The sequence below is a fragment of the Hibiscus syriacus genome, unplaced genomic scaffold (assembly GCF_006381635.1).
Source record: "Hibiscus syriacus cultivar Baekdansim isolate YM2019G1 unplaced genomic scaffold, ASM638163v2 tig00116958_pilon, whole genome shotgun sequence".
Lineage (NCBI taxonomy): Eukaryota > Viridiplantae > Streptophyta > Magnoliopsida > Malvales > Malvaceae > Hibiscus > Hibiscus syriacus.
In genome coordinates, this window is record NW_024063484.1 from 449,902 (window position 1) to 474,713 (window position 24,812).

General features: G+C 37.8%; 2 protein-coding genes and 1 pseudogene across 2 annotated transcripts; 1 reads left to right on the plus strand and 2 right to left on the minus strand.

The window, feature by feature from the left end:
* Positions 1-414: 414 nt before the first annotated feature.
* Positions 415-1,896, plus strand: LOC120189524 (annotated as a pseudogene).
* A 1,258-nt stretch (positions 1,897-3,154) lies between these two features.
* LOC120189595 (histone-lysine N-methyltransferase family member SUVH9-like) lies at positions 3,155-15,414 on the minus strand. The gene is given in 5 exon segments (XM_039192834.1): positions 3,155-3,205; positions 13,551-14,102; positions 14,105-14,453; positions 14,455-14,913; positions 14,915-15,414. Coding segments are annotated over 4 exon segments (1,794 nt in total). The 3' UTR covers positions 3,155-3,205; positions 13,551-13,616.
* A 5,205-nt stretch (positions 15,415-20,619) lies between these two features.
* LOC120189525 (haloacid dehalogenase-like hydrolase domain-containing protein At2g33255) lies at positions 20,620-23,382 on the minus strand. The gene is made up of 5 exons (XM_039192793.1): positions 22,728-23,382; positions 21,979-22,021; positions 21,479-21,539; positions 21,251-21,385; positions 20,620-21,125 (listed from the first exon to the last, which is right to left on the minus strand). Exons 1-5 carry the CDS (start codon positions 23,155-23,157, stop codon positions 20,961-20,963), a joined length of 834 nt encoding a protein of 277 aa, XP_039048724.1. The 5' UTR covers positions 23,158-23,382; the 3' UTR covers positions 20,620-20,960.
* Between the last annotated feature and the right edge of the window lie 1,430 nt (positions 23,383-24,812).

Here is a 24,812-nt window from a genome sequence, read left to right on the forward strand (position 1 = left end):
CTGTATGTGGTTTATTTATTTCTTTTAATATTGATTGTAATATTTATAATGATTTTTTTATTGTGTATCATCCGTAAGATTATTATAACTGTTTATAGAAAATAAATTAAGTTGATTCATTAGTTAAATAGAATTTTATTTTGATAACTGTCCAAACTTTTCTCTATATATTAGAATGGATAAAAATCTGTAATAAAATATAGATTAATCAAAAGCTGTGATAATTAGAGAAGCTTATCTAAAAATCTTGACGGGTGAAAAGCGAATTTAATTTCGCGAAAGTTAAAGATTTTTAAAAATTATTTCCGAAAATATGACAAAAATAATTTAATAAGTATTTATATACTTGAAAAAAACAGCAGTTCAGGTTCTACTATGGCTATACTTCCTTCCTTAAAGCTTCCTATTTTTTTCAACAAACAGACGGAAAACCAGATTCTAAAGAGACATGATCATGTCTAGGACCAAAAATTGTTTTTTTAAGTAAAGCGAGTGGTGTCCAGTGAGAGTGCTAGGCGCACTAGCAGACATATGGACCCCATCATCATCATCACTTCCTCCACCATCTTCTCTAATCTACCTCTCCTATTTCCCCCAAAGGAAAGGCCTCGTTTTTCTTTTCATTTCCCTCTGTTGAAACCGGTTAATATTCTGTTTAATTTCTTCACTTGTAACGACTCTTGAACATTGGGTTTCTTTCTCTGCTCGGTGATGGAAGGTGGGTTAGTATTACTTGGTGGTGGCAGTGACGGTAGCGGCGGTGGAGGTGGTTCTTCTGGGGTTTCGACAAATGAGTCTGCAGTGTTGTCTAAAGTGGAGGTTATTTCTGAGGCGTGTTCATATCCAGCTGAGAGTGAGATAGAGTTAAGCTGGGCTGAGCCTTGGCGGCGGCGGCGGTTCGACCGGGAATACCAAGGCTGCTAATTCTTCATGGAGTGAGTGTGGGAGAATCTTGACTGCAAAGGACTTCCCTTCAGTTGTTTCTCAAAGAAGCAACAACGACGGTCCTTCTTCCGTTTCGGGTACCAAGAGAGCTGCTGAGTCTGTCTCCCATGACGGTGGTTCCCCTATTGGAAGCAGTCAAGTTGTGGGGTGGCCACCCATAAGAGCTTATAGGATGAACAGCTTGGTGAACCAAGCTAAGCACAAAGAGGTGATGAAGGAGATAAACCCAAAGATGCTTTGAAAAAGAAACTTGATTACAATGGTAAACAAATCAGTTCAGCAACTGTTTATGACATGGGAAACCTTGGGTTTGTTAAGGTGAATATGGATGGGATTCCAATAGGAAGGAAAGTTGATTTGAATGCTCATTCTTCCTATGAGTGCTTGGCCCAAGCACTCGAAGATATGTTCCTCAGATCTGATAACTCAGTTGGTAGTTCCTCTTTAGTTGTGTTGTAGTGTTCTTCTCTGCTTTGTATGAAGATGTTAATGCCATTAAACCCTTTTTTTTTTGCAGATAAGGAACCATTAACAATGGCCGCTAAGCTTTTGGATGGATCATCTGAATTTGTTTTGACTTATGAAGACAAAGAAGGGGACTGGATGCTTGTAGGGGATGTCCCATGGAGGTATGAATGAATAATTATACGAAAAAAGAATGGAAAGTCGTTCGATTTCGATTCTTATGATGCTTATAGTATGCTTTGGTTCCTTGTTATGTTTCAGGATGTTTGTCAGTTCAATTCGAAGGCTACGAATCATGAGGACCTCTCAGGCTAATGGACTTGGTTTGTAACAGAAAAGCATATCAAACAATTCTTGATTTCGTTTTCGGTTTCTAAATCCTGTTTTCCATTTGTTGCAGCCCCAAGATTCAATGAAAGCGACGATAGGCAAAGAAGCAAGCCTATTTAGGCACATCATCTCCATTAGCCATTTACAAATTCCATAGTAAAAAAACAAAACAAAAAAAAGGAAGAAAAAGCTCTACAGTTTGAACACAGAAGCTAAAGCAAATTAGAGAAGTTGAAGAGTTGGATATCGATATCGTGTTTACATGATTCTCCTTACTGTTTTTTGGTTGGTTTTGTTAGGTGATATTCAATCTAGGTTTTTCACTCTTATAAAGTGCCATGATCATATATGCAATCCAGCAACCCTCGACTGAATGCTGTTTTGTCATATTGTAAATATGGGACTATCTCGAAATCTAGAGAGTGTTTTTGAGTTTTGCTGCTGTCAATCGCAGCTCAGGGTTTTTACCGATCATAGAAAGAAATGTCGTGTGTGATTCTGATTCAAAAGTGTTTCTTGGCCATCCTTTTATCTTTACATTTCAAGTTCGAGTGTTTTGCCATACTTATCGGCTTTGGAGTACAAATCCTGTTCGAATATTTTAAGAAAAATGAAGAGTTCAAATAAAATATCTATAAAAAATATAAATATTTTAAGAAGAATTAAGAGGTCGAATAATATGTCTATAAAGGAAATAAGAGTTTAAATAACATAATTCGGCTTAAAAAACAAACCTAGTGTCACGGAAGAAGCACAAGGGGAAAACTTGGCGGGTGGATGTAATAAAGCATTGTTGCTTTTGTGTTGAGAAGCATCATTGTGTAAAGTTTTGAGTGCTGCAACAGCAATGAAACTGTTATTAATGATCGGCACTTAGATTATCGGATTTCATTATGAATAAATTACAAATTTAAAGTATAACTTTTTTAAAGTTTAATATAAAATATATCTAAATTATATATATATTTATTTAGATGTATATTTCCCCCCGATCAATGTAGGTATTTAATGTTATAAACATTATCATTTTAATTGTTTATACCATAATATCTATTAAAAATATCGTCAACCACTCAAAATATGACACATCGCGTGTTTGATAATTTGATGTACAATTCATGTACAAGCCTGTTGGTTATGGAACTCATATATATCAAGGTTTTCGAATGAACAAGTTAGAAGCATTTGAGTCATGAATAAGATCTTACAGAAGCATACGGTGATAATTTGATGCAGAAAAGCTCGTACAAAGTTTCGGTACAATGGTGCTGTAGAAAGATCATAAACGGTAGCCATCATCAGAGCAAAGCAGAAAGTTTCAATTACCACTGCAAAACCGAGGCAGCAGAGATGTAAAGCCGCAGCGGCAGATTAGACAAATTCACATTGGCAGCAGAAACATTCAAGAGAATGACGACGACCAAAAAATTCAAGGAACAAGATGAAACAATTGTCCAATCCCCACCTGTAGAAAACCATCGGAAACAATGTAAAATAAATATCTCAAACCCATGAACTAGAAACATCAGAATCATATAAACAAACATATTTATGTAAAAGGATTCTAAATGAACTTATTATTTTCGTAGACGGGTTATTTGATGTGAATGCTTTCATAAAATGCATCAGCTGACAGTAATCAGCATTATAATGTATCAAATTTTATCATTTTTAATCTAAAAATGGAAAAGAAGCAAATAAGGGATATTTCCAAATACATTCTTCAGATATGCTATTATACTACAAAACATACACTACATAAAAGCAAAATGCACTTATAAAACAAAACATGTGTTTATATAACAGACTGCATCAGAAATAACGCTCATCAAGCACTGTGGAAATGCAATGTTCCATTTTTTCGTATATGGTTGACTACTTGATATGTACATTATGTAGCTGCACAAGGAAATGATGAATGTTCCTAGCACCGACAAATGGGTAACGAGTCAGACAACTAGACTAAGAGAAAGGATGAGAAGACAAACCAAGAGTAGTATTTAAATATAGAGAAAATCGCCTCAGTGACCAAAAAAAAGTTATAATATACGATTTTAACCAACTTTTTTTGGATTTGCCAAAATGACCAACAAAATCGCAACGCGAAATAAAAATCGCAACGCGATCCCCAGAATCGCAAATCAGTTTCCAAAATCGCAACGCGATTCTTGAAAATCGCGATGCGATAGTACAAATTCGCATTGCGATTTTCAATAATCGCAACGCGAATATGAAAATCGCAACGCGAACACATAAATCGCAACGCGTATCCGTAAATCGCAACGTGTATCCGTAAATCGCAACGCGTATGGGTAAATCGCAATGCGTATCCGTATATCGCAACGCGTATCCGTAAATCGCAACGATAATACATAAAATCGCAACGCGTATCCGTAAATCGCAACGCGATATTTAAAGCGCCATTATAATCGCTACGCGTATTTTATTTTCAAATTACAAAAAGAATATTAAGACAAAATCCCGTAATCGCAACTCATAACCTAAAACCTAAAATCACAACTCAGTCCCATCTCCATCTCTCACTCTCTACGGCGAAGAAATCCGTCCCCATCTCCGAAGATTTCCGTCCCCATCTCCGGCGAAATCCCTCACAACCATTCACGGTCAGAAATCCCTCACAATATTCAGAAATGGAAAATCAACCTCCGAGGGTAGTTTTTTAATTATTTTTATTTTGAAATGTTTGCATTATTGTAGGTTTTTCATATTGAAACTGATGATAAGTTACTGGTCATTTCAATAATAGATTAACCATTTCACTTAGATTTCATTTCGCGTTACGATTCTGTCGTTGCGATTTTCATTTCGCGTTGCTATTCTCGTTGCGATTTTCAAGTTAGTATTTGTCTTTGTCTTTGTTCTGTCTTTTGGTTGAAGTAATGCAATCCATTCAAGTTTCAATTTGCAGAAGAGTCGCAACGAGATAAATGAAAATCGCAACGAGAGAATGACTGTCGCAACGAGAGAATCGCAACGCGAAATGAAAATCGCAACGAGAGAATCGCAACGCGAAACCAAAATCGCATTGCGATTTTAATTTCGCGTTGCGATTCTCTCGTTGCGATTTTCATTTCGCGTTGCGATTCTCTCGTTGCGATTGTCATCTCGCGTTGCGATTCTCTCGTTGCGATTTTCATTTCAACCAAAAGACAAAACAGTGTTGCAAATTTTAGTTTCAAGAATAAACTACTACTTTTTATGTTTATTGTTTTGGTATATCTTCACAGTGTAGTTTTTGGTATATCTAACTTGGTATGTTTATTGTTTTTGTAGAAATTTTTTTCGGCTCAATTGACCTTGAGAAATAAAGTCAGCCTGGCCACTACAATTGCAAAGAAGCTTTCACCTGCTCAAAGACAATTGTTTGAGGAAACCTGCTTCGGGCCATGGCTGAGAGTACAGCATCCGGGTGGAGATGCTAATTTGACCCATTTGTGGCTTCAGACCATGACATCAAATCTACCCGACAGTATACAACGTGGTGAGGAAGAGATATGGTTTCATTTTCCACCAGCGTATACTTGCTTTGGGCGGAAGGAGTTTGCTTAATCACTGGTCTACGATTCGGACACGATGATGTAGGCCGGTACACTCGTCATATCGCCCGCCCATCATGGTTATCCCGGGTTTTTCCGGATGAGTCAATGGAGAAGCCGAACCTACATGTCGACGACCTGAAGAAATTATTTAATAAGAAAGCTGGTTTCACTCGGATGGAAGACGTCGATGTTGTCCGAGTATGCCTTCTACTACTTGTGTATGCCGGCTTTTTAGGCAGAGAGGCCAGACAACCTATTCATCGGGAGCTAATAATATTGGTAGAGGACCTGAATGCATGGAATCTGTTTCCGTGGGGTTCGTATATATGGAAAGCTACCTGGACTAAGTTGTCGTCTGCCTTTGATGACCGCAAAAGTTTGCGGGGCGATGGGTCCAAATACACTTTGTCAGGCTTTGTTTGGGCCTTTAAGGTAAGAATTTCTATATAAGTTTCTAAAATTATAATTAATTATTTAACAATTACTAATTTTGTTATTATATTGTTTGTAGATTTGGATATTCGAGGCTTTCCCCAGCATGCGTACATATGCAATAAAAACGTCAAATGATATTCCCAGGGCTATTTCCTGGAAGAGGAAACTCTGTTGGATTGGGAAGACTTAATACCATATGCCACAATAAATAATGTAAGTTAACACAAATACTTTCATATAATATATAAACAAGTTATTAATAGTAGACGTTTAACTTTGTTTGAGTTTTATATTTTAGGAGGCCAACATTCCATTACAAAGACTGTCACCCACGGAGGAAGAGCTTGCCACTGATTGGTGGCAAGCTAGTCAGAGTTTTTTTGATGGCACAGATGATGAGCAGCATCCACTTCCTCCAATTCGAGAGCCATCACCTCACCTAGAGCCATCACCCGATCGTGACGACTATACACCTCTAGAACGAGAGCCATCACCTATCCCGTCACATCATCGAGCCTCTTCTCCACCATCACCTCATGATAGGCGACCGGCAAAGATGCCTCGACTCCTATCTCCCTGTTCTCCACCTCCACCTCAACGGGATGAGTCAAGGGAGTTACGTGATGAGGTCAATGCCTTGCGTGAGGAGATCGGTACTCTACGCGATAACGATGGTGCATGGCGTGTGGAGGTGTCAACTTTACGTGGTGAGGTTGCCGCTTTACGTGAGATGATAGTATCGTTGCAGAATGAGGTTCATACTCTACGCAACGAGGTAAGTTTAAGATTTTCCATATTTAACTTAATGATAAATTTACTCGTAATTTCACTTAGATTAGCCATTTCACTTAGATTGCTTAGTAAATTTATTCGGTTGCTGCCAATTCTGCTAAACTGTGTATTCTTTAACACTGTGAAATAGTATTTGTCTTGTTTTGTCTTTTGGTTGAAAGTAAATTTGTTCGGTTGCTGCCAATTCTGCTAAACTGTGTATTCTTTAACACTGTGAAATATATTTGTCTTTGTTTTGTCTTTTGGTTGAAAGTAAATTTGTTCGGTTGCTGCCAATTCTGCTAAACTGTATTCTTTAACACTGTGAAATATATTTGTCTTTGTTTTGTCTTTTGGTTGAAAGTAAATTTGTTCGGTTGCTGCCAATTCTGCTAAACTGTGTATTCTTTAACACTGTGAAATAGTATTTGTCTTTGTTTTGTCTTTTGGTTGAAAGTAAATTTATCCATTCAAGTTTCAATTTGCAGAAGAAGAAATAGTTTACTTTCGCAACACGAAACTTAAAATCGCAACGCGAAACCAAAATCGCAACGCGAAATGAAAATCGCAACGACAGAATCGCAACGCGAAACCAAAATCGCAACGACAAGATCGCAACGCGAAACCAAAATCGCATTGCGATTTTCATTTCGCGTTGCGATTCTTTCGTTGCGATTTTCATTTCGCATTGCGATTCTGTCGTTGCGATTTTCATTTCGCGTTGCGATTTTGGTTTCGCGTTGCGATTTTAAGTTTCGTGTTGCGAAAGTAAACTATTTCTTCTTCTGCAAATTGAAACTTGAATGGATAAATTTACTTCAACCAATAGACAAAACAAATACTAACTTCAGGGTATTAGTTTGAAACATTTTTCTTTGTTATCTGATGCATTTTGTGAACTATGATAGAATAATGACTTGGGTGAATACAATGCAAGTTTGAAACTATTTGTCTTTGTTTTCACTGTTTAAATATCATGTCTGTTTATTTACTGATTTTTGTATTTAATTATTTAGCGGCCCGATAGAGTGGATGCTTTACGTCGGGTTATGCTTGCACGACGGAGTTCACGCATCAGACAGCGTGCACGTGCTATTAAGTCTCCGTACACCCCAATAGTGCGAAGACACCGCAAGAAGAAGCCGACTCGCCTGTCATCCCTCAAGAGTCCACTCCTATCGTTGAAGAGGCCCCCCATATCATTCCTCGAGAGTCCCTCCCACCGTTCAAGAGGCCACTGTCATCATTGAAGAGGTCCCTCCCACCATTCAAGAGCCCGATTCACATGGCGTCATATGTAGGCTTCTTGAGAAACCCTCTGTCGTGCCGGACATGATGGATTCAAGTTGGCTCTCGTATGAGTTACCGGCCAGTACCATACCGGTATCTGAAGAGGAGAGGGAACAACTACCGGACACAATTTTGGATAACACCCTTTGGGCTAAGACCGCAGTTGATTTTTATCTACATGAGCGGAGCAAGGGTGTTTCATGACATATGCAAGCTCACCGATGATATCTTTTGTTGCTTGAACGGCCTTGGTGGGGCGTATTATTAGGGGTCGAAGACAATGGCTATTTCGATGGGGGGGTAAGTCTTATATTTTTCTTATATTTCAATTTGATTAATTTTTTTTTTAAATTTATGTAAGTCACTAATATATGTCTTTTTTTGTAAAACAGCATATCGATGCGTGGGTGACACGTCTCTAATAATAAGAAAACTTAAGAAAAATAAAAATATACGATATACAATAATGCCGACGTCTTTTCACGCCGTTCACTTGAAGAATGCACGAGATGAATCATTTGATTTGGGCAATGGACAAGCTAAACTTTATCCTGCATGGTGGGAGGTCGATAAGGTTAGTATTTATTTTAGATTGAGTTTAAAGGTTTTATGAAATAAGTGCGCAAATGAATGAATTATTACTTATGATTGCAGGTGTTTATCCCTGTTTTGGAACGTAAACATTGGATTCTCGTCGAGCTTCAGCTCCCATCCCTTAAGACAATAGTGTATGACAGCATGATAAATTACATATCATTGGCTGATTAAGAGATGTTATTAAGGGATGGAGCTCTCATTTGACTAAATTCTTGGATGCGATCAATTATTGGACTCGTTCTGGAAACAAGAAGCCAAAGAAGCTCAATATTACAGTTATTAGAGACGAGACCGCGCCACAACAAACGAGCGGAGCCAGAGGAGATGTGGTCCTCGTATGCTTGGCGTTGGAGCGTTTGACGACGGGAAGCATCAAGTATCTACCTCCCACCGATAGAGATAAAGCTGCAGTAGGCTTGTGGTTTCGGCATTATATGGCTAAATCGATATATACGAGACGCTGCCTACCTGCATCCGCGTTATAAAAATGTCCATAAACAATTGGTAAGTTTATACTTTTGGTTTGAAAATGTTTGGTTAAGTAACTAGAATTCAATAATTTGTAGAAAGTGTTGTCTGAACAAATGTTTGGTTTCTGCAGGTTAATCTCAGAGTGAACTGCGTGAAAATGATGTCGAGCTGCAAAAGTTGATTCAATAGTTTAATTGATGTTTTTTGATTGTTAATTGATTTGTAAAAGTTGATTCAATAGTAGATGATCGGAAATAAGAATTATTGCTTATTTTTTGATTGTTAATTGATTTGTAAAAGATGATTTGTAAAAGTTGATTGTGTAATTGATGCGAACATAATTCTTATTTGTGCTTGTTAATTGATTGAAATGTAATGGTTGATTTGTTGATTTCAATCTGCATTATGTTGAAGGCAAAAAATGACTATCGCAATGCGAAATGAAAATCGCAACGAGAGAATCGCAATGCGAAATGAAAATCGCAATGCGGAAATGAAAATCGCAATGCGTTTATAATTTCGCATTGCGATTATCTCGTTGCGATTTTCATTTCGCATTGCGATTTTCATTTCGCATTGCGATTCTTTCGTTGCGATTTTCATTTCGCATTGCGATTTTCATTTCGCATTGCGATTTCCATTTCGCATTGCGATTTTCATTTCGCATTGCGATTTTCATTTCGCATTGCGATTCTCTCGTTGCGATTTTCATTTCGCATTGCGATTTTCATTTCGCATTGCGATTCTCTCGTTGCGATTTTCATTTCCGCATTGCGATTTTCATGTTGGGATTTTCATTTCGCGTTGCGATTGTATTTTCCGTGTTGCGATAGTCAAATGCATGCCTAATAGTGATAACAACTGAATAACAAGAGTTGGTTAAGTCAAAATGGTTGGCCTGAGTCATTAATTCAACTGAAAATGTTAAAAGTTCACACATAAAATCCACATAATACAACGTTTGCATTTAAAAATCACCTAAGTTAACAGTCTCAAAAGGTGAAGCCAATCGTGATTGGGATTTTAAAGATGATTGCCTTTGCTTGACACCATATGAGCTTTGGATTTTGATGAGGATCCATATTTGGTAGAGGAAAAGATGATTTTGATGGCACTGGTGATCCACATGTCAACCTTGTATGACCACTTTCCTGCACCGACTACATGTCGATCTCTTCTTCTCTTCACCCTTAGACGGTATACGATCGTGACTTTTTGGTCGGCCAGGTAGCCTTCTGTCCATGGCTGGTGGCAAAACTGTTTGTAAGTCATCTGGTATGTCCCACTCAGAAGGATGTGGAATAGGGTAGACAATCTCGGCATAAGTCTGTCGATAAACTTCTGTAGTGTAGCAATCCATAGCGTATGCGCTTGAATCATCTTGGTTTAAATGAAGAGCAACTTTTATAACATGGCCACACGGATAACCAGATGTTTGCCATTTCATACAACTACACGTCTTTGCATTTAGATCGACTAGCCCATTTAAGTTATTATCCAGTACTTGAAACAAAGTGTTTGAACATGGTTCAACTCTCCATGACGTGACTTCACAACACGTTTCGTTATCTTTTTTTTCAGTCCATGGTGTAACACGATGTTCCAATGTTCCTGTAAATTTAAATAAACAATACTTAGTAAAATATATAAATATGATAAGTTACGAATTCAAAGAAATAATACCTGCATGGTTTCTTTTCTTGTAGTACCACTGTTGAATAGAGGCTCGAAAAAACTCCATTAACATAGTAATGGGTAATTTCCGGGAATGACGACTTAGAGCGTTGATTGATTCTGCACTATTAGACGTCATGAAACCATATCTTGCTCCAAGTTGATGTACTCTTGACCATCTTTCAAACCCGACATCTTCTAGTGTTTGAGCACACTGAGGCAAAACACGTCTTAAACAATTTATATGCTTATTGAAATCCACTTCCCGATAAGCTTTTACAGCCTTCCAGTATGTCCATTTGTGCTTTTTTACCAGCAGACCTTGATTTTAGATTTCTATACAAATGAACACCACAAAGTCCATGAAAAGCATCTGGGAAACACTTCTAACAGCGTTGTCAATGAGTTTGCCCTATCGGATATGATTGTCAGATTGCTAATAGGACCTATGCAATCCCTAAGATGCCCCATAAACCATGTCCATGAATCAGAGGTTTCAGATTTGCCAACCCCGTAAGCTATTGGCAATATCCATTGTTAGCATCCATGGCTACTGCTAATAAGTTTACTCCAAGGTATCGACCTTTCAAATGTGCTCCGTCAACTATAATAACTGGGCGCATGCAAGTAATAAACGAACGAATCTACAAAATAATATACACAAGAAATATAATCATTTAAATGTGAAATGCATGTAACTAACAAAAATGAGTCAACAAATTATATTGATTTACTAACCGTAGCACCAATGGCGATAAACAGCAACTCAAAGCGTCCATCTCTATCTGTTTTGATATGAGTTACCGACCCAGGATTTTTCAGCTTTAAATTGTGACAATAAGCCGGCAGTTGGGCAAACGATGCTTCTGGCGACCCCTCAACAATTCCAAGGCATAACATTTGGCTCTCCAAGCTTGAGAATATGATATACTAATCTTGAACCGAGCATTCATGTCAGTCATAATTTCATGTCCCCGATATACCCTGCCATTCAAAAACATTAACTCAGCCAGAAAACCACCCAACACCTTTTTGTTTGCCTGTCTATGGTGAGGAAAAACGAGGGTTCTTGAACATGTATGTTTATCAATAAAAGTCCTAACTTGAAACATTTTGCAATCTTTTATTCTCTTGCAATCATACGCCACGTACAGTTTTTGTCAATCATACACCTTGTTTCGAAACGATCTTTGCTTGATTTGTTAACTTTTAGTTGATAGCCATCTTCCACACATTTTGTATACAAAGCTATCTTCAAGTCTTCCTTTGTATCAAAACAATCATCTTTCTTGACACGAATAACTTTTGTGTAACAATCAACTGCTTTCTTTGCCAACTCTTCTTCCGGTAATGAAGTAATTCTGGCATATTCCAGTTATACTCCCGTGGCATTTTCTTTTCTTCGGGGACTTTTTCTTCTTCTTTTTCTTCTTCAGGATTATATGAATTACAGAATGGATGTTCAACATGTTCATTCACAGTCGTAACTTCCTCCTCATTATCATCAACAACATCTTCCTCGGCAACGGGTGTTTCATCATCAAAATTCGGGTATTGACCAATATTAAAATCATTACACACATGGTCTGTTCTTCTTCTGAAACATCATCAAAATCCGTGTATTGACCAATATCAAAGTCCGGATATTGACCAAGACCAAATTTCGAATACTGACTAGTACTCACAATTTTTCTGTTGGCTCATCATCGTCTAACTGGTCAATACGAAAACCGGAATTTGGTGCTGAAAGTTGATTGGGATTTGGATTAGAGAAAGGTTGTGGGTTTTGAGAAAAACTTAGTTGATTACTACCGCTACTGACCCAACAATACTACTTCTAGGTTCAACAACATACAATGTAACATCATCTTGTGAAACACTAATGTAAGCAATGAATCGTTCAACATCTTCATTGTCGGTTAACAAATAAACTTTACCATTTCTCTGATAAGATAGCCTAAATCCACTTAGGGGCTCTAAATTCAATTTATTTGAAACACGTAGCATTAGAGTTTCATAAGTTAACTTTTGTAAAGACAATTTTAGTTGAAGATTCATGGGTAAAGGCATATATTGTAAAACACATGAACATTATCCCATGACCCTCCAAAACACAAATCTATCCAAACATGATCAGATGATTTCATGGTTGTAAATTAATTTACTAAACAGACGAGCTGCGAAACTAAAACCTGTTGCCGGATTGGGAAGGATGTCGTTGGATATAGGAACGGATGTCGCGGAGAGAGTGATAGATGGAGATGGAATGAGTTGCGATTTAGGGATTTAGTTTATGATTTCAGTGTTATATACCCAAAATTTCAGTGTTGTGATTTACAGATTCTCGTTGCGATTTACGGATTATCGTTGCGATTTACAGATTCTCGTTGCGATTTACGGATTATCGTTGCGATTTACGGATACGCGTTGCGATTTACGGATTATCGTTGCGATTTACGGATACGCGTTGCGATTTACGGATACGCATTGCGATTTACGGATACGCGTTGCGATTTACGGATACACGTTGCGATTTACGGATACGCGTTGCGATTTTATGTATTATCGTTGCGATTTACGGATACGCGTTGCGATATACGGATACGCATTGCGATTTACCCATACGCGTTGCGATTTACGGATACACGTTGCGATTTACGGATACGCGTTGCGATTTATGTGTTCGCGTTGCGATTTTCATATTCGCGTTGCGATTATTGAAAATCGCAATGCGAATTTGTACTATCGCATCGCGATTTTCAAGAATCGCGTTGCGATTTTGGAAACTGATTTGCGATTCTGGGGATCGCGTTGCGATTTTTATTTCGCGTTGCGATTTTGTTGGTCATTTTGGCAAATCCAAAAAAAGTTGGTTAAAATCGTATATTATAACTTTTTTTTGGTCACTGAGGCGATTTTCTCTTAAATATAAGATGGCCACAACAGATACTAATAAGAATCTAGAACTGGTATATGAATGGAAATGCTTGCATTTGTTAAAAGTAAGCTCACCTCAGTGCACCACGTATCCCTGCCCGGCTGAACCACATCAATGTCCAAAACAACCGCTGAAGTTATTTAGTTACAGATAAAGAGATTCCCAGTCCATTCATCAGCCATGCCGTAGTCAATGCCAAGCTCTATCATAGGAGGGATATTCTCCATTGCAAAAAGCATAAGGTGAGGGAACATCAAGTTATTGTGATCAAACAAGACATATTGCACTAGCACATTTGGTCTGGAAGTATGGCTAATATAACAAGCAACATTCCTCATCCTTGATACATCCATTGCAAAATCCAACGGTGCAATTGAGGGATATGACGGATGCACATATTCTGCAAATATTTGAGACAAATTCCCCCATTCTGTCCATCGTTCAGAAAATCGATTGGGATAAATCAATGTATCACCATTCATCGAGAAAATTTGTGCTTGCTCACTAGTTAGAACTACACCTGTATATTCACATATGAAAGCACCAGCATGTATCAATTCCAAGGATCTAACTCCCCATCCTGTTTCTCTTGACCTAAATATTTCCATTCTGTTCCTCAAACCAAGACACCAAGTTGCGAAACACGGTTCCGACAAGTTGGTGGGCATTGACAGAAATTCCCACATTCAAATATCACTGGTTTCCCGCTCAAGAGAAAACCATTATAATCATAGGCAAAATCACCCCCATTCTTCAAAGAACAAACTGTGCACCCCGAAACACACTGACATCCAGTACAATTGCTCGCTTGACTAAATGCATATGGAGGAAACACGGAGTTCGCAAGATAATCATAATACATAGGATCATGATCACTATCGATATCATTATAAAGAAAAACCGGAACTTTCTCGTTTTTCATAGATATATCAAGAGTCAAATACCCCATCGGCCTAGCAGACAAAGGAGTCCTAAGACTCAGCAAACCTCATAATTGAACTACCCATCTCAGGTTGACCATCGATTCTCGACAATTTATATTTATAAACACCGAAACCGGACTTCCTCATATCAAACCAACAATCAAGAATTTTATATAAACCATCATAGACATAAACTTTACTTGAAACTTTATTCTCACATTTAATCCGTCTAATAACTCTTACCTCGATTCCATAATGCATGCTCCTTTCTAGAGCTAAATTCCCTCCTTCAAGCTTCTGATGCATACATTGCCTTGAAAATTTATCTTGTCCGCCATGACCGGTATATATTATTGTGTCACACGCATCTTGATCGTCCTCATATCCACCTGAAACAATAACGCTGGTGGCAGTTGGCTCTCCATTTGAGCTTTGGCTCCCAGACAAGTAATCAATTCCTGCTTGAACTTGCCCATGTAACCCCACCACACAAAGCTCCATTCTGAAAAAGAATGTCACCTATTTCAATACCTGGGATAGCACCCACTATTCTTTTATCACGATTTAACCACATCCCTCGGTCCCTCATCACCGCGGCAGCCCTCAAATCTCCGCGCGCCCGTCGCCCGCTCCCCGGCCCCATCCTCTTTTCTTCCTCCGCAATGGCCAATATTCGGATGAAATCGTACATCATTCGTGTTCTTCTGACAACATCCCGGAAGTTCCTCTCATCTTCGATTCCCAAATTCGTCACCCGAACCAACTCATTGGACCTTCGACGTGAAACGACGACGGAGAGATCTTGGTCCGGTTTGGAGGCGTCAGCTGCAGTTATTTCGGAGGTTGGTTGCGGTTCTCCGGGTAGGGGTACGGGCACAATGGCCCCAGAATCCGGGTTAAGTACTTTGACGTCGCCATATTTTTGTAATTTATGGGCGAAAGCGGATCGGAAGAGCTCGGAAATTCGGAAATATTCGGAGTACAGAGCGTAACCACACAAAATCCATCCATGCATGCATCAATCTATCCATGATCCCAAAGCTGTCAGCTTCAACCTTGGACCCATCCATGCATCAATCTATCCATGTCTCAGACAGTAACCACCTCAATATCCCAACAGAGGCAATTAAAGGAGTCGCAACAAAGAATGACCAATTGGCCATGGTTGAATAACCACCTTGGGTGATACTGTTCCTTCCTCTTTATCTCATGAATTTAAAGTTTTCATGTGGAATTCTCAACAGTATATTCGGGACCATAATCCCGATATTATGGGCATTGTGGAAACTAGGATTAACAAAAGTAATGCCGACATGTCATTATTACCCTTAATTTCCTCAACTCCTTAAGAGTTATAGGCTTCTTCGAGGGTATTTGGATTTGCTGGTATGACAAAGTTCATATAGATATCATTTTCAGTCATTTTCAATTCATTCATCGCAGGGTCCGTTCTTAAATTGATAACAATTCAATCCTTGTCACATTCACTTACGCTAGCCCTAATTATTCTAAACGTAAGTATCTTTGGTCTTACTTGAAACGCCTCTCGCACCACATCTCTAATCATTGGATTATGGGTGACTTCAATGCCACCCTTTCTCCTAAAGACTGCAAGGGCTGCTCGACCTCAAGCAGCCCTGTCAAAGATTTTGTCAGCACCATGTAATTGTGATGTTCATCTTGATCGTTGTATCTACAATGCTTCTTTGCTTGAAGCCTTCCTGGGCACAGTCGTCCATCACCTCATTCACATGAAGTCTGACCATAGATCCCTCCTCGTGCACTTTGGCTACCTCCACAATCGCATCAAACAACGTCAATTCATGTATTTCTTTAGCTGGCTACACCACGTTACTTTAACAAAATGGTCGAGAACAACTAGGACTCTTCGTTTCCTCTTAACGAGACCATTCTCAAATTCACCGAAGTTACCGTCATTTGGAATTGCGATGTCTTTGGCTCTATCACCCAAAGGAAACACAACCTCGTGGATAGACTTGGTGGAGTTTAAAGTTGTCTCGACCAAAGCAACTCTTCTTATTTGGTCCATCTCGAATCCCATCTTTTAATCGAGCTCGAGCGCACTTTAAGCCATGAGGAACCTCTTTGGAAGCAAAATTTCGCTCTGATTGGATCAATTTTGGAGATAGGAACAATATTTATTTCCACAAAAAAGCCACAATGAAGAAGCAATTCATGAGTATTTCCTCACTCCAATTTTCGTCCAAAGACTGGTGCTTTGATGAAATCAAACTTCTGGAAGAGGCCATTAACTCTTCAAAAACCTTTTCTCTATTGATAGTACTATCCCGGGTAAATTCTTTCTCATTGGCTTCTTCCCTTCCATTCCCCCCTGGGGAAATACAACGCCTCCATCACATCTCGACACCATTGAGATTAAAGAGGCTCTATTTGCCATGACTCCTCTCAAATCTCCTGGTGGGGATGGTCTTCATGCTCATTTCTTCTAAAAGAACTAGCACATTGTTGGTACTTCTGTCTGCAAAATGACACTAAGTGTTCTTTGGCTCTAATGTTAGCCCTTGTTTCAATAGCACCATTCTTGTGCCCCAAGGTCTAGAATCCTTGTTGCTTTAAAGATTTCCGACCAATTAGCCTCTGCTCAGTCATATACAAGTTGATTTTCTGGTTCATCGCCTTCAACACATTATGCCTAAACTTATCACTCCTAATCAAAAGAGCGTTATCTCGGGCAAAACCATCTTTGAGAACATTATGATTAATCAAGAAGTAGTACACTCTATAAAGACCAAAAAAGGTAAAACTGGTTGGATGACTATCTAGGTGGATTTAAAGAAAGCCTTCGACCGTCTGTGTTGAAACTTCATCGAAGACTCCCTTCGTGGCGTTCAATTATCGTCGGGTGTAACTAAACTTATCCTTCACTGTATCTCTTCGTCCTCCATTCAAATTCAGCTCAATGGCTCCCTTAGCCAGTCCTTCAAACCTGAAAGGAGAGTGAGATAAGAGGACCCGATCTCCCCTTATTTATTTGTTCTTACCATGGAGAGACTTGGCCAGTGAATCAATAAAGCTGTTCAAGACGATCTTTGGAAGCCTTTTCAATTGGTTCGTGGCAACCTTCCCATTTTCCATCTCTTCTTTGTTGATGACCTTATCCTCTATTAATGAAGCAACAGTTGAACAAGCTCGTCTCGTAGACCATATCCTTTGTGAGTTTGGAAATGTTGAACCATTTTTATAATATTTTGATATAATAAATTAAGGTGAAATGTTTTTGGACTTTTGAATTTGTTTAAAATTTTCAAAAATAATTCAAAGCTCATTAAAATTATAATTTGAACACAAAACAGTTTTTTGGGTAAGTAGTACGATATTGTTTTTATAGTATCGATACTATTCATGAGGTACCGTGCCAAATGTAAGAGAAATATCGATACTACTAGTTGTTTTCCAGATTGTTCAAATTTCAAAATGCAAAATTGGTACCGATATTCAATGGATACCAATACTACTTTATCTAATAGTATCGATACCATGAACCCTAGTATTAATACTGGTCAAGCCCAATAGTTTTTAACGGTTAGTTTATTTAAATATTATAAAGGTAGTACTGATACTCCTTATTCTTGACAATTTTATTTTTGCAGAAAATTCATCCCAACGGCTTCAAAACACCGCCAACGGCTAGAAACGACCACAAACTCATTTCAACATATAAAAAAAAAGTTGAGGACACTTGAAGAAGGTTACAATACATATCCAAGCAATAGATATCAAGAGAAAAACTCTTTAACTCTTTATTTCCCTTTTCTCTTGTACATAAGTGTTTAAGCTCATTGCAAACCTTTTATTTATTTTATTGTGAGTTTAATTTTTGTAAACATCTATCTTGTTAGATTTTTTTGTTTACTTCTTTTAACCTTTTGTTAAAAGGGGAGTGATTCTATCTTAGTCTTCAAAAGATATGATTTATAAAGGTTACTCTTGAATTTAGAAAAAAAAAGAACAAATTAGTGAATTTATTAGAAAATCCATAGTGTTAAGCTAAGATAGTAGATATAGACTTGGTTTAGAAGTCGAACCACTATAAATTCTTGTACAAATTGTTTTTCTGTTTATTTCATACCCAAATTTTTCAAAAAACCAATTCTCCCCCTCTTGACACTTTTTAAATTGATCAATTAAGCTTCATCAATCTTAACATTAAACTTCTCTCGTCATAAAGTCAATAAGCATAAATCTTAAGTCTATTCCTCGCCTAATACTAATAATATGGTACGACTTCTGAGATTAGCGCTCATCTTGGGATGCGTAATGTTCATGACCTTAGCCTCTACCTAGTCATTCCTGTTATGCACAAGTGTGCTACCTGTGACTTCTACAATTTCCTCTTAAATAAAATCCGTAAGAAGTTAGAAGGTTGGTCGGCTCGCATACTTTTCTTTGCTGGAAGAGTTACCCTTGCTAATTTCATCCTCACAGCCATCCCTACCTACTTCATGCAAACCTTCCAGCTCCCTGCCTACATTTGCGATGATATTGAGAAATTAATCTATCGATTTATTTGGGGTAACTCTCCTTCCCATCAGGGTATCTTGCTTGTTAATTAGGGTTCTTTATCTCAACCTAAGGTCAATAGAGGCCTCACAATTCGTTAGCTCAAAAACCACAACATTGATTTCCTTATGAAGATTGTTATGGCGTTGTCAACAACACCGACAACTACTGGATCAAATTGCTTCAGCAAAAGTACAAAATCATGGGAAAAACGTTTTTCCCACTTTAATCAATCGCCCTAATTGTTCCCATTTAAGGAGAGCTTCACCAACATTTGGCCTTCTTTTCACGGTTTCCTCACTTGGTCAGTGGATGATGGTGCGTCCACTCGCTTCTGGCATGACGTATAGATCCCTCGCCTTGGCCCGCTGTTCGATCACCAAGCCAGTAGTGTGACCGTCGACGATAACCTCCTTGTCATGGACGTAGCCTCTCCCAATGGAACATGGAATTGGAGCCTTCTTAATAACTTTCTACCAACCCCAATCCTCCATTATTTTCACAATATCACAATGCCCTCTCTCACCGCCGATCATGACCTTTGCAATTGGTACCATGGAAAGCATATCAAATTCTCTGTCAACTCTGCCTACTTCCAGCTTGCCAACACCGCCGGGGAGCCAAAAGACAACAAATGGAATATCATTTGGCACGCACAGGTCCCTGAACGTGTTCGTTACTTACTTTGGCTTTGCATGCGTGACAAGCTCATCTCCAACCTCAACCGCTGGTGCAGAAACCTCTTTGATAATCCTATCTGCAGCATTTGTGGCATCGAGAATGATATCGTCATCCACATCCTTTGAGACTGCCCTACAACGAAGGACCTTTGGTTAGCTATCAGTCAAACTCAATACTTGACAGATTTCTTCGATCTCCAGCTTGAAACCTTGTAACTTCGGAACCTATCTGCTAATAATCTCTTCATTGGTACTGCTACCTCTTGTAACTTCGGAACCTTTGCCATCTTCTCGGGAGAAGGCATGTCCAATGCTCTACTCTCTCGACTTATCCTAGGCGCAACACTATAGCTCTTACTCCCTACTACTGCACACGTTCATTTTGATCCTGAAACCATCCAATGGAAAGCTGCTGAAGAAAGTTGGGTGACCCTCAACACTGACGGCTCGCTCAACGGCTCCACCACTATGGGAACTATCAAATGATTTCATGGCAATCCTATGGACAAAGTAGGTGAGTATTCAATCAAATTATGTTAAAAAAGTTGGAGTTATTTAAGTGTATAAATTCTATTTTATAACTCAAATTTCATTTGAAATTTTGAGTTAAATTTATCGAATTTGAATCGAGTAGAATTATTCAAATATATATTTAAATTTAATTGTAAATATTTATAATATTATGATACTATTTGACATTTCTTTTGTAGGTATAATATATGTTTAAAGATTCAATCATTTAACAATGAACGCTCATACCCCTGTATATGTGGTGCTCGAACCTAGTACCTCAAAGAATAACAAATCTCTTTACCACTGAAGTCGTTTTATTATTTTGATTCGTGTTTAGTGTACAACACTAGACATGATTTTCTGGGGGTTTCTCCAACAATTCAATATCATTTTCTGGGAATTTCTCCAACAATTCCATGGAGATCAGTGTTGTGGAAATCCAATTTACTAAACCAAAATTTTAGAGTAATGAGTACTTAATAAAGATAATAATTCTTCAACATAATTGGATTCACCAACGGAAAAGGCATAATTCGGCCTAATATTTTCTTTACAGTTGAACGCCTACATGAATAACAAATGTACCAAGAATAAAATACACACCACCATGAACAACTGAATGTTGCCTCCATGGTTATGCTGCTATAGTTTCCAAGTGTCAACTCAAAGCACAAAACATCTCTTCGTTGTCCTCGGATAAACGAAGCAGCATATTATGCCAAAGTTTAGTTCCTTAATTACCTACTGTTCTCACTTTTCATGTGTTCCTAAGCTATAAGTTATCAAAAGTAGGACCTTTACCGGCGGTTGAATCTGGATTTTGAACTCAGGGTGTTAAGTCAAAATTAGATTTCAAAAGAGACTGAACTTCATTCAGGGACGAGACCTTGAAATCTGGTTTCAGATCCAAGTTGGCAAAGTCTTGAGAGCTATACCTGCCCTTTTCATCAAGCAAACATGTTACTGCCCCTGCTTGTTTCCCACAAGCCACCTGTAAATACATGATGTAATATAAGGGACCTGATCATCCCATGAACGAAGATGATAAAAGCATACATCACCGGGTCTTTTTCACTTGATTTTTCGTTATCATTTGCTTTGGGCAAAAACACTTACATCATCTTTAAGACTATCACCGACCATCATGACTTCATTTGGTTGAATGTCCCAAGTCGAACAGATATGCAACAAAGGAGCAGGATTTGGTTTATAAGGGCGAAACTCCCGGCTGAGTGCCGGAGAAAACATCATCTGAAACAATGAATGTTGGAAAGATTTATTTCAATCTTCCAATCCAATAAGAAATGTTCAGAATAGTTTGATTCCAAGCTTCGAATAGCTTACCCCGAACCGTTGATGAAACAGATCAACTGCTTCATTGACATTGCGAGTGATTAGTCCCCTTCTGAAACAAATAGAAGCTTCGGTTAACATTTTAAAGACATCATGAAAGAAAGACAATTTGCTATCATTATCAAGTGATATAACTATGGTAACTCGTGTCCAGACAACAGTAAAGCCAAATAGGGCATATATGGAAGTTCATTGATCTAGTGTGAAACAATAACTATTATACTTGCAGTTATCCACATCATGTCTTGTACAGTTATCTTCGTATGAGAAACTCAGTTACATGGACTTGAGAGTAAAAGTCGCATACGGATATATGTTCAAAAAAATTTCCCAAGTTTGTCTGTGTATTTGAAGCATTTTTGGAAGGCAATATCCCCACCCATGTACGAATATGTATTGAGTACAAGTAGTTCAAGCAAAATGAAGAAACCGAGCACCCAAAGATGACAAATAAGTATAGGAGGAAAAGCTAAGGCATAGTGGAACCAGACCTTATTTTCTTTGCATCAAGAAAACCACAAAGTTCAGCCGCACCTGCACCATTATCAACCAAATGTTACAAGCTTATATTGATTAGCATGTAAAATGGGAAAACATGTGAAGTTCTTTAGCTGAAAGAGAGAAACTGCGATAGGTTATATTTTGAACTAAACACACACTATTTCAACTTAAAAGGGAGATCCCAACAACCACAAAGGTAAATTACATAAAATGAAAATTGATCAAAGGAAACACCAAATCCATAAGTGGCATTACAGGTCGAGTAAGATGCACTCCCAAATGGTTGCTACCTTGGAACAATTGGGAACCCAAGAACAAAGCATATGAAGTAGCTAGCTAAATATATTCATAAACTCAGTTCAGTGTCAGAATTTTGCATGAACAATATAGACTCAGCAAACGAACAATCCATCAACTAATTTTACCCTAAATCCAAAAAAAACGTACATTTTCCTAATAAAAATGGGGAAATAGCCATGCTCTATAATAGATCACAACCATTATAATTGAACCACAGAACTCAGCAACCACTCACCAGATATAAATAAACATGGCAACATCACATTCTGAATTCAAAAGGGTATTCTTACATTCTATTCATATTCAAGCATATAACTTGAAACTTAAACTAGAATGCAAAAGGTTCAAATATTGAAAGAATATCTATATAAGAAGCATGCTTTGAAAACCCTTTCCCTCTAACATTTTCCTTCAACGTTTCCAGCCACAGAACACTAACCGGGCATGATTTGGAGGCGATCAAGGCCCTGTTTTTCAAAGTCAGCAATAATCTGATAAGCTTCTCGCTGCTTATCGGTACTCAATTTCTCAATGTGGTGCAAGATATCAATCCCAGAAGGGTTTTCAGCTTTGATTCTCTTGTACTCGTCGTCTCCGAGGACGGCCTTGTACATAGCGGCGAAGTCGATGACAGGGATCGTGAGGGTGCCATCCATGTCGAAAACGACGCCGCGGAGGCGGCGGGGTTTGGAAGCGACGGCGGACATGGGAAGATGGGAAAAGAGAAGGGATTTGGTGGGTAACCGGAGGAAGGTATTCGAGAGAAACGGATGCATTCGAGATAAAAGTGAAAACAACTTTGGGATGCTATTTATGGGATTGAGGATTTGGGGGTATGTGGATTTTGGGGGGCGATTGATGTGAATCATCTGTCATCATCAATGTGTGGCGGTGAAAATTAACTCCAAATAAAAATCCATTTTTTTTAAAAATAGTGTGAAACGGCACATCCTAAAGGATAAAACGATCTTATAGACAAAACCAAAACCTTAAACTAAGCAGAGTGGTGTGCTGTTACCCTCTTTTCAGCAGACGAAACAAGATCTTTGCAGATATGGCTGCCTTGTTGTCGCAATAACGACGACAAGAGGAATTTCTTTCTCCTTTCAAAGAGAAAGAGAACAAAATATGACCCAGAAATCGAACGAATCGACTCACCCCATTGGAACTCTTGATGAGTCCAAATTTTGTACTCTACTACTAATCTCATTTTCACATGGAAGGCATCCCGTAAATATGCTCTAGATGAACATGTTGATCTTGAACCAACCAGAGTACTAAATTGTAGTTGTGGTCGCGGTTGTATATAGTAGTTATGAATGCTATAGATATTATAACGTGATATATATTAGACAAATAATTGTATTTTTATATTACATATACGATATTGATATCGTGATAATATTGAAAAGTGTTTTATTGTGTCAGCAATTTAGTACATATTTTATTTAATAAATATGAGGTGAATATAAATTTGTATATGTTCAAAATCTCTTAACCTTTAATAATGAAAGCGCATATCTATGACGTACGTAATGCTTAAATTTGAGACCTTAAAGAATAATTATGTCCTTTAACCACTAAAATCGTTTGGATCATAAAACCTAATTGTTTGTATTTTTCAAATTCCCACACCATTTTATCTTCTTCAAATAGGGAGAAGGTTCTTATTTTCTGCTTGTCCATTAGCGAGTTCAATCAAACCGTTTGCTGATCACTTTCTCTCTTCCAACTCGTCATATGGGTAATTTAATGTAAAGGGACAATCCTAATTTCCCATACCCATCTTCCAATGTTTGTAATCCTACATTGCTTAAGAATGAGTAGACAAAGACTTGCATATGGGTTGTGTACTTGAAGGATTGATTTGAGAATAAGATCTTATATTAGTGTTACATAGTGATCGCATAAATTATACAATTTATACACCCATAACTACCATCATCTAGTCATTGTGTTTACAATCAACATAGATCCTTAAACTCCAAGTAGACAACTATAGGGATATTTTAATAATTTTTATTTAAATTGGCCTTTTAATCATTTTAGTCCATAAAAGGTATTTTATTATTTCTACACTCGAGAGTACATCAAATATTTTATAGCTTATTAATTTCTACTTAATTAATTATTAGTGTATTATAATATTTTCCTTGCAATCTTACTCATTTATCATGACCAAAAGCATTTTGATCATTTTCTGATTTTTAAGCCCATAAAATAGTTTTTTATGTAAAATATTGATATCTATTTTATTGTGCAATCGTAATATTTTTCGTTATCTTTCAATAAATTTGTATCATAGGATTCAAGTTGTTTTTCTTTATTACAATAATGGCATCATTGAATTATAAAATTTTGATGTTGGATTAGAACAACAGACTTGCATTGTGGTACGTAGATGTATGAAAATTTACAAGGATTCTTTCATTGTGATGAAACGACAAAGAAAGACTGTCAAGTTTTATGTTTTATAGGATTCAACAATTTTCAAAGATGAAGTCTTTATTTTCTCCTTCGTGTT

What these genes read in the sequence shown, in the direction of transcription:
- LOC120189525 (XM_039192793.1), bottom strand. Translation starts at nt 23,157, where the DNA reads ATGATTCACATCAATCGCCCCCCAAAATCCACATACCCCCAAATCCTC. An exon ending in CTTGATGCAAAGAAAATAAG is followed by an intron (nt 21,540 to 21,978) that starts GTCTGGTTCCAC and finishes TATTTGTTTCAG; the next exon opens with AAGGGGACTAATCACTCGCA. An exon ending in TGTTTCATCAACGGTTCGGG is followed by an intron (nt 21,386 to 21,478) that starts GTAAGCTATTCG and finishes TCATTGTTTCAG; the next exon opens with ATGATGTTTTCTCCGGCACT.